The 10,275-nt window shown below is 48.9% G+C and overlaps 3 protein-coding genes across 3 annotated transcripts; 2 read left to right on the forward strand and 1 right to left on the reverse strand.

Moving 5' to 3' along the window:
• The first annotated feature begins 73 nt into the window (after positions 1 to 73).
• On the forward strand, positions 74 to 1,749 carry FOIG_04200 (uncharacterized protein). Its single transcript, XM_031202334.1, has 2 exons — positions 74 to 487; positions 537 to 1,749. Exons 1-2 carry the CDS (start codon positions 334 to 336, stop codon positions 1,490 to 1,492), a joined length of 1,110 nt encoding a protein of 369 aa, XP_031067781.1. The 5' UTR covers positions 74 to 333; the 3' UTR covers positions 1,493 to 1,749.
• Positions 1,605 to 7,815, reverse strand: FOIG_04201 (uncharacterized protein). The gene is made up of 2 exons (XM_031202335.1): positions 6,184 to 7,815; positions 1,605 to 6,132 (listed from the first exon to the last, which is right to left on the reverse strand). Exons 1-2 carry the CDS (start codon positions 7,450 to 7,452, stop codon positions 1,900 to 1,902), a joined length of 5,502 nt encoding a protein of 1,833 aa, XP_031067782.1. The 5' UTR covers positions 7,453 to 7,815; the 3' UTR covers positions 1,605 to 1,899.
• A 377-nt stretch (positions 7,816 to 8,192) lies between these two features.
• On the forward strand, positions 8,193 to 10,149 carry FOIG_04202 (uncharacterized protein). Its single transcript, XM_031202336.1, has one exon. The coding sequence runs from the start codon at positions 8,446 to 8,448 to the stop codon at positions 10,027 to 10,029; it is 1,584 nt and encodes a 527-aa protein (XP_031067783.1). The 5' UTR covers positions 8,193 to 8,445; the 3' UTR covers positions 10,030 to 10,149.
• Positions 10,150 to 10,275: the final 126 nt, after the last annotated feature.

Consider the following 10,275-nt stretch of genomic DNA (forward strand, 5'->3'; position numbering starts at 1 on the left):
CCGCCATGACGATGCCCCGCTGAGCGGGCGTTGTAGTTGACGAGTATGACTGCATTTAATTCTACAGAAGCATCAATGTTAGAGGATGGAAAAATAACTGAATTTTCAGTACATTGAATGCTTGTACCTAAATTTGCAGTCACAGAAATTCTAGATGCATCTCTCAACGGTCGATATGTTACGTGGTGTTCCCTTCAGGCTCCCTAGACTACGTACCCCTCCGTGAACTTGCAGCTTACATCCACTGCAATCATCTACACGGACATTAGCTACAACCACAATCCACACCTTGCGAACCTCCTTGTGTATTCATCGACATCATATAAAGAAAACATGTCTGAGAGAGTCGTGCCCCAGAATAGCGACGGCGCTCCTGTCACTGGCCTGGCAGAATTACTCTCCCATCTCACTGAACTTCATGAGCCAGGAAATGAATCGGCACCACTGAACAACAAGCTCTTTGACGATGTTGAGCTCCAACTCACACGTAAATAATCATCAACCACTGAGGAATTCTAGGCGCTGACTGACTACAGCTTCAAACATCCCTATCATTCAGCCAACTCTACTCCCTCCGCTCATGTCTCTCCTAAAGACCACCACTCAAGATCCTACAAGCCTCAGCGTCGTCTTCTCCCTGACCACCAAGCTTCTTTCTCCCTTCTCTTTTACTCAGTGCCTATCACTCGGCGGTGCCGAATCTCTTGTTTCTGCTCTCAAATCACCGCTTCCTGGCGCAAATTTACTCGCTCTCAACATCATTCAGAAGGCCGCCAGCAGTCCTGCAGAGGTTGCTTCCCTGGCTTCGTTGCCCGAGGTCGTCGAGGAGCTCCTTCGGATATGGCTGAGCTCTCCGGATGCAGATGTCGGTGGGCGATCTACCAGAGTACTGGGCAGTTTGCTAGAGACAGATTGCGACATCATTCCTGACACGACCATGTCGAACGGCGTGAATGGTGCCAGCCCAGCCGAAACACAGCTCATCAAGCGCCGTATTCCTGGCCACGCCAGTCTCTGGCGTCTAGTCATCTGGGATCGCCATTACCTCGAACTCATTGTCTCACTATGCCGTCCTGCGATCATCAACCGTCAAGCAACCTTTGCCCAAGATCGCCTTCTTCGACTCATTCCCCGTCTTACAGCTCTTCACCCCCGCGCCATGGCCATATCCCCATTCCCAGACCTGTTCCCTCTTCCTGAGTACGCCGATGAGTCCATCGGGCATGGACTACTTCAATGGGCAGCGCTGAGCATGGTGGACACAAGCGACGTGCTCATGCATCAAACTCTCATCGTTTTTTACGAGTCATTCGTGAGCATCATGAGAATTGCAGGAGACTCGGCGGACAAGGATGCTATTGTGCGAAATGTTGTCAAGACGGCGACTTCACAAGATCAGGAACTCAAGCAGGCGTTGAGAACGCTTCCAGATCGGACCATACAGGAGGAGGCAGAACCATTGGCTAGGTACATCAGTCGAATCCTCGACTAGGCGCATATGATCTCGACGGAGTTTAGGAACGAAGAAAGAAAGGACATGGAACTAAGGCGAGGCCAGTTGTTCTACCCAAGTGCTTTAAATCAGCATATCAATAAAAAAGATGTCAAATTTTTATCTCCTCATACTTTTAGGAGAGATGCCATGCAGGAGTGGGCAATGAAACATCACGGGCTACGCCCACAATCAAATAAAGACCAGCACTGATGGGATGTATATGAATATATACATGTATATTATCACATCCCGATACAATTCATAATACAAATTCCCAGGCCAGCCTATCGCCGTATGGGATAGCCTGGGGTATCTAGAACAACGTCATGAAAACCAACATTCTCTGATAATCCATCCAACGCCCTGCTTCTCCTCACCGTCAACAACCGTGGAAGACGCCCATCCTAAAGCATTCTCCTTGCGTCCGCCTCTCGGTCGCCGACCGGTTCTGCCGTAGCTCTGCTGGCTTCGCTGTCTCGCCGTTGTCCCGCTTGTGTCATGCCCTCGATACCCAGGCCAACCTCTCCAACTCGTCGCAGGACCAGAAGGAGTGACGATCGTAAGTCTGCGGTAAGGTCCTTGGTGAGAAGTTCAACCGCAAGAGGATAGAAATCGGGGATGTGTTTCTTGAACGCATCCTCAGGGAATGTGACAAAGCCTTCTAGAACATCGACAACAACGGGCCGCCATGCAACGATATTGCGATGCTGGCTCTCCTCTTCAAGAGCAGTGTAGCCGTGAACAATATCCTTGCAGAGGGGCACTAACGCGTCCTCCACAGCAGGCCGGCTCTCCAGTCGCTCAGGTGCATTGTCCGCAAACATACGGAACAGGATAGAGATGTAAGTGGCTGCCGAGCCACTCTCCTGCTTCAGAAGGTTGGGAGGCTGCTTCATGAAACCCTCACGCCAGAGTCGCATGCGCAATTCCTTGTCCTCGTTAAAGCGGCGGGCAAACTGGAAAGACCGCTTAAGTAAAGACATGAGTCGAAGAAGCTCTGCGGAGGGAATATGTGCGTAGACAGTGTCGTTGCTGAACAACTCATTGACCGTCTCGATCATCAAGAGCTGCAAGACACAACGAGAGATTATTCGGTTGAAAAATCGTCTTCGAGCCGCTGTAACTACTACAGGTTGTTGCTGAAGGTTGGAAGATGGTTTAAACTCTTCAAGGGCGATGTGGGGGGCGTCAGCCGTTGGTGTCTGGAGCTCATCTTCAGCTGACGGGGGTGGAACAGTGTGATCATCTTCCAACTCCTCTTTGCCATTAATTTTGAGAGATGTCTCATCCATAGGCGTGGTTCCCGAGGCAGTTGACGAGAACTCAAGGCCATTTGGTGGCGGTGATATGGAAGCCGTGTTGTTGATTGCAGTGGCAGTGAAGAGTTGGTACGCGGTAGTTCGCTCAAAGAGCTCAACGAAAGCACCAACAAGCTTATTCCAATGTTCGGGCTTGAACTTGGTCACATTCTTGAGGATTAGCTGTTGAAGGCAATTGCTTCCGATTCGCGAAATTGTGTCATTCTCCTGACAGATACAAAGCGCCAGAAGCTCCAGGAATCTGTCCAACATGTATTCCAGGGCATCGAAGTAATGTGTGAAGAGAGTGATCATGTTCCGCAAAGCCTGAATCATAGTGGTCGATAGCCATACTGACAATTCCTCGTGGCTGAGGACGTTAGACATCTCTGGCCGAGACCTCAACACCATGAAAATAGGATAGAGTTGTTGACGCCACAGGATATCCCAGAACTCTGATGGGAAAGTGCCACCGTACTTGAGCAGAGTCTCGAAGAAATACTCCAAAGCGTTTGATCGGACCTCCAAGTCTTCTCCAGTCATGAGAACGTCATGGAAGGCGAAGAGAACGGGGAACCAGTAACCCTCCTCAACAGATGTGTTTGATCGGGATCGCTTTTCAGAATTCTGCATGGCTCCATCTGGAGGTGGGATATTGTTGTATTTTTGCGACAATGGACATTCGGGTGTCTTGAGCATAGTAGGAATCAGAGATTTCAATAGTTCCAACGCTGCCAAGCTCTTCTTCTGAAACTTGAGGTTCTTGGAGAACTCCGTCAAGCATACGATCAGATCAGTGAAGGCGCCCTGGGAAATAACGACTCCAAACTTGGTCTTGTACACCTGGTTGACGTTTTCGTAGGCCAGATTGACAATGCTCTCGTGAGGATCACGAGCAGCAACTGTGAAAACACCAAACATGGTCCTCCAACCTGATCGGATATTATCTCCACGGGCCTGGATCATTTGTATCAGACATCTGAGAACCATATCTTTGACAGTCACATTATGTGAGTTGGCAAGGACATGCTCAAAAGGCTTCAGGAAATCTTTCTGGAACTTGAAACCAGCCAGTTCTTCAATCTCCATAAATCGCATTGACAGCTGACGTAGAGAATCGAGAGCGAAGAACACAATGTTCATGTTATTGTGGCATCCAACACGGTTGAAGTGCTCACCAAAAACTTCCCAAATGTTGCTCCATTCGAATCTTACACGGTTCATGTTGTAATAGCTGATTTCGACAATCTTTTGCAAGCTGTATGTACGAGGTGAGTCGTTGGAACCAGACACCTTGATCTCATCCCAACTGACTTCTGTCAAAGCCCTGGCAAAGTAAACCATGGACTCGCCGGTAAGAGTTGCTGTATTGGTGAAGATGCGGTCGACGCTGCGAATCACCTCATCTGACCGACTCTCTAGGGCAATCTCGGTGGAGAAGCCCTTAGATGCAGTTCCTGCTCTGGCCCGCGTTGTTTTCTTGGAATTTGAGGAAGATCGAGAATCAGAGGTCTCTGATCTTTGTGGTGGCAGAAAGCGAGCTTTGGACACATCAGGCACAGCACTCTCGTCGACTCCACCCGAGATGAGTTGAAGTCGATCGAGTTGACTGATACACATCAAGATGTCCTTCCATGACTCACGAAGAACGTTGCCCTCAGTCTGTCCCAGCTCGAGAACGACCTTGAGTGCCTCAATATTCTTGGCCAACATTTCCTGTGGGTTGTTCAAGTTCGTTGTGTTTTTCAAGGCCGACATGAAAGCCTCTCTGGGTGTGGACAGATCAAAGAGGCAGGCAATTTGAGTGGCGAGCTTCATACCCTCTAGGCACAGCTTGTTGACTTCGAGATTGTGAGACTTCTGAATCTGGCTTGAGAGTGTAGAGAAGATCGACATCCAGGTGACGTTAAACATTGGGCTGACATGTTTGAACGACGTTGCAAGTATGTACTTTGTGCCGGCTTTGCGGCGTTGGCTCTTGAACAGGTCCTTGAAGAGCTGCTCAGAACGCAGAGCAATTTCCTCGGATTGTTGCATATAGGCCTCACGCTGCAAATCACGGCCCACGTTAGAGAGAGCTTGGCCAAGGCCAGCAGCAATACCGGTTGATGGGGCGGGGGTATTGCCAGCCGCTGCGGCAGCATCACGTTCACTCTTCAGGACGATCTCGTTGGCGGCGATTTCGTCGTAGATACCGAGGAGATATTCATCGGGTAAATCAGCATTGTCGTTAATACCGCGGTTGTTCTTGATAAATTCCTCCTTGCTCATGCGCTTGGCGATCTTGACGCTATGCAAATCAGTGTTGAGCAAGATGACTGAATAGGCCAGCACGTATGCAGTGTCTGCATTGGCAAAGGCATTTGGGTTTCCGAGAACGTAACGTTCCGCAAATTTCAGCATGAATCGATCGATCTTCTGAGCTTCACCAGGCAGGCGGAAGGACTGGAGGAATTGGCGCAAAGAATCAACAAATCTTCTCTTGGCAAACTCCATGGTGTCGACAAATGCGTGCATGATGTCAATGTTCTTTTGGTCACCTTCACCCAAGTACTCGCCGATTTGGGCCTTATCGAGCTTGTCCTCCTTTATCAAAAACTCGGCAATATCCTTTGGGCTGTCGCTTGGGATGAAGCCATCACGCAGAAGCATCTGAATACCCTTCTTCGGCTTGAAATTAAATTGGTTAATTCCTTTCATCAGCGCCGTCTTCCTTGCTTTTTCCTTCTCCAATTGATCCGGGTCATCCTCCAATATAGGGGTTGATGGTGGTAGAGGAGTTTCGACACGAGAGATGCTGTCATTGATGCTTGGATCAATTGACGGTCGAAGGTCGAGAGAAGCCTTGGGGTCGTGGTTTTCAGAACGTGGAGGCTCTGGATCACCTCGTATAGGTGCCGACCAGTTCACCATAGATCGTAAAGTCTCAACTAAAGCTTCGATAGATAGGCGCTTGATTGCATACTCTTTAGGATAGTCAGGTTCGGTTTCCTGATGAGGAGCAATATGAGCAACGGTCAGAGGGGGCGGGAGTGTTGCCTTGAGCTGCCACTCGCTCGCAGGCGTTGTCTTCAGTCGCATCTCTTCATAGACTTGTTCGTTGATTGTAGTAATAGTAAGCGGAGTGGTGGAGAACTTTGATAGGTCTTCGATGATGGTTTGGTAAATATTATCAACTGTCTGGTCACAGTCGTAATTAAGGTAAATTTCAACAAGCGCCTTAGGATCAGCGCATAATCTGTTCAGAATTGTAACAAACTGCAGCTTTTGAGAAAGAGGCGCAGTCCTTCGCGCAAGCAGTGCTAGGTAGATTTCATTCAAAAACACCTCGATTTCTTTCTGTCATCCGTGTAAGTTATCTCATCTTTTACGCGCATGTGTCAGTCTTACCTTGAAGTCGGCGCGCATATATTTGATCATCAGCCAGAAGATTTCGCTGCTAACATTGAATATTCGGTCCACAGAGCTGGCACCGTTGCGGGTGATACTCAGACAAAGATAGAACTTGATAGCCTGAAGAAAGCTCGTAGGCTCGCCGCTTTTTGAATTCTTTATAGTACAAAAGGGAGAGGTGAAAACTGCAATGTTGTTGTTAAGAAGGGTGTGAATAAGGTGAAGAGAAATGAGTTTGGAGCGCATTGGCTGGCCACGGACGTCGTATAGCTGATCGGGTGGCAGAACCTTGGTTGACAGGTTGCAAAAAGAGCGAAAGACGAGGTAAGCATCACGGATGTAGACCTCGTCCTCAGCATCCAACACTTCACCATCTTCCGGAGGTGAAGACTCCTGGCCAGCCTGGTCAGAGACCGGGGTGCCTGTTTCCTTGCGCTCGGGTTGAAGTCTCGTTACCATGGTAGGACCGTCGCCTAGGTTTGAGTCGTCAAAGCTCTTGCGATGCTCGAGATCTTTCAATGTAAGCTTGGCACCACTCTCGGGAGGTTCGGCCGATGCATTCACAGCTTCGGAGTGCTCAGCTGGGGATTCGTCGCGGTCGTTATTGTCATTGGCACCGTTGGGGGTATCGGCCTGGTCGAACGTGGCATTGCTGGCTCCATGCTTGAGATGCTCCAGGTTCAGGCGAGCCTCCTTCATGTGTAATCTCGTCTTGACTCGTTCAAAAACGGTACCGACCATCTGGGTCAAGGTCCCCTGAGCAACCTGCTGGTTGGCCGTGCTCCGCGACAACAAAAAGACATTATACACTTGACGCACGGCCTTGAGGAGACCAGCGCCATGAACGACAATTTTGTCATTGAGAACGGCGGCAAGTAAGGACTTGACAATCTGAAGCTGGATCTCAACAGCAGTCGTTTCGCCTTGGAAGCAATTACATATCGTATCAATCGCTCGCTCGATCAGGGGAGGGACAGGTTCGGCACCCTCCTCGGTTCCCTCGGGGGGGTTACTTGGAACGGAAAAGTACGAGTATGAGATGAGCTTGCCGATGCAATCGAGTGCGGTCGTAGTAAGCTGTACATTCGTAGAGCGTGAAGCTAGTTGTAGAGGAGCGAAAACGATCTCGGGATCAGGAAGCTGGTCCTGTTCTTTGATGGCGTCAAGTGCTTTGGTAGTAGAGTCGGCCAGTTGCTTGTTGCGCTGAGCATCCTTGGACGAGGCAATGGCCTCAAGTGAGGACACTACAAATTTGAGGGAGCTCATGGGGGAGCGCAAAAGGGGCCAGTGGCCATTCGCTTAGGGTACAGAGAGAGTCGAGAAGATCGAAGTCGAATGAGAGAGGTTGTAAAGTTGACGTCGCTCCCAGGGCAATTAAAGAAAGGAGACGTGGGCGCTGTGGGAGAGGGAGCTAAGTTCATGTGCCTCCAACGTAACGTTTAAAGTCTCGGCGCAGCCTACAGATTGAACTGTATGGCAAAGGTCAAATGCAGCTGTATGTATACAGATTGGACAGAAGCCAACCAAAATGATGGGAGAGAGAAAAATAGCCCGCGTCTTGGTGTTGTTGTCAGCTTCCGACCTTCTCAAAGCTATTACACTGTAACAAGTACAGTACCAGGGGTACGAAGTCAAAGTGGACAGCGTTTCCAGAGGCTCCGCTTCCCGAAAATGAGCTCTAACTACGGGACCCCTAGCCCAGGGAAGGCCTCGTAAGCTGCCCGCCAATTAGCGGCCAAGAATGGATATAGTGTCTTCTCAGACAAGGTACCGTACCAGTACAACTTTCTAAGTAAGTCATCTGGACAGCCACATGTGGCTAAGTATATGTTTACCTACCCTTAACCTGCAGGAAAAAGATTCACGGAGACAAATGTAGAACTATTTTTGCTGTGCTGCCTAGATCTATCAGCAGAGAAATCGATAGGGCTTACTTAAATGAACAATCGTAGAACTTCTCTCACGGAAGACTGATTCAATTATATTTTTATTTCCGTTTAAGGCATATGCCAACAGTCGAATACAGCTTAGTCAAAGTCTGCCGGTGTATATGAGCCAACATCATCAGAGACATTCCTTAGTGAGCAAGAAAACTTCGGCATTTAACAAAGGGGCCAAAAATAAGCACCCTAAAGACCTCCTAAGTGGCTATCAAATTTGCTTAAGTCTATCCTAAGCTTACCTAAGCTTTTTGTCACGCAAGTTCTCTGGCCTCCCCTAGACCTAACTCTGAGAAGTCTCCGAATACAAGTCAGCAAAATGGAACAGAAACTGCCCTATCCGTCTCAAATGCTCGATTCGGCAAAGAGGCACTTGACTCTGCTCGACACCACCATACATGAAGTCAAGCAGTTCATCCAAGCTCTGCAATTGAAATCTAGGTCTACATCTGGCTTACCAACTTTCTTACGCACATTGGAACGGGAAAATGTAACATTATGCAACCTCGTCACTGAATTATCAGTCTCAAGTACAAATCTTGATGATTTGCAGCTCACAAAGCGAGAACAGAAGCTTGATGCGAGTGCCACTACAACGACGCAGAGCATCGCTCAGTGGAACCGTCTTAAGAAAAGTCATAGCTTCGTTGCTATAAATCAGTCCTTCCAGGGCTCGTCAAAGGATTTGCGAAAACGGGAGATCCAAAAACGACAGGTCTCAGGGCAGGAGAAACACAATCTGCACCGACTTCTAAAAGAACAAGCTCGCGTTGAAGTCGATGTTGTTCAAGAAGGACGAGAATGGATTGCTGCTAAAGCCATCTCTCGCGATAGACTCGCTCGCCAGTTGAACGATAGCGGCTGGGGCTGGGGTGACCATGAACTCGGTGATGAAGTCGACCGGGATGAGTGGGAGGATACCCCTTTGGCCAAATACGTACAACGGCTAGTAAATGCTGCAAGAATGAACCGTCATGAATACAGATTCCCTCAAATACGTCTGGTTCTGACTGGTCTTAGTCGAGGTGAAAGGGAGCTTGACATAGTCCTTGATCAACTAGAACACATTGATCCACTGGTCAAAGTCATCATCGAAGATCAGGATAGTGACTTTGTCGCAGCATCCCCTCCTCCGCTTGACGAAGCTATTGACAATATGGTTGGCAATGAGCTTGCATCACTCACATCCACCATCAACCTCGATCACACCATCCTCATCGATCTTATTTCCGACTTGACTCACCTCAGACTTGAACCCCAACCGTGGCAGTCGCGTACGACGCGTGCCCAGATAGACGAAGAGAACTCTCATGAAGGGGGTCTCATGTCTCGTGTGTTGTACCCGGTGTTAGCAGGTCGCAAGCTCCTATGTACCCGTGAAGCAGCGGATCATTTTCACGATGTACTACGAACTGTTGGCACCGAGACTGAGCGCGAGCGAGGGAGGTTGCTGGTTCCTTGGGGTGACGATTTGAAACAAATATCTTCGGACCTTACGCGGCAGCGTTTTCAGCAACTCACCATTTACCCCTTACCACCTGATGTTCAAATACCAGTTTCTGTAATCGATGAAGCATGGGATATGAAAGCTATTGATTGTGGTATTTCCAACGGGAGCCTTCCTCAGGTCGCCCAGGATGTGGCTTTGAGTAGCGGCTTCAAGAGCTCCAAGCTGTCTATCTTCATGTACGGGTGGGCGGCTGGCCTCACTACTGTTACGAGCAACAAGGAGGTCCGAGGGCAAATCCGAACTTGGGTGGAGGCGCATCGCAAGAGCGATGAAGAAACTGGGCCCCAGATATTTCGATTAGAAGTGACGAGGAACCTATTAGCCAAAGCTGCAAAGCCCAGAGAGGGATGGCAAGAGAAGGGTGAGGCTGATGGTAACGATGATGAATCATGATGCGTGGACTATGCGTATCATATACAGAAATGTTCAAGGCGTAGACAGGTAGACTAATACATTAACTGGCAAGACTGGGTATGAATCAATATCCAAATCTTGATTGATAAGATAAGTCCGATGTCGTAGTCATTGCACTAAGGAGTTGACGTCTTAAATCCTCAATGTCCACGTATGTCCGAGCATTATATAGTAATCGGACCAACCCTCAACCGAATCTTACTCCGACAGTCTAGAATCATTTAA

The sequence above is a fragment of the Fusarium odoratissimum genome, assembly GCF_000260195.1.
Source record: "Fusarium odoratissimum NRRL 54006 unplaced genomic scaffold supercont1.5, whole genome shotgun sequence".
In the NCBI taxonomy this organism is placed as follows: Eukaryota; Fungi; Ascomycota; class Sordariomycetes; order Hypocreales; family Nectriaceae; genus Fusarium; species Fusarium odoratissimum.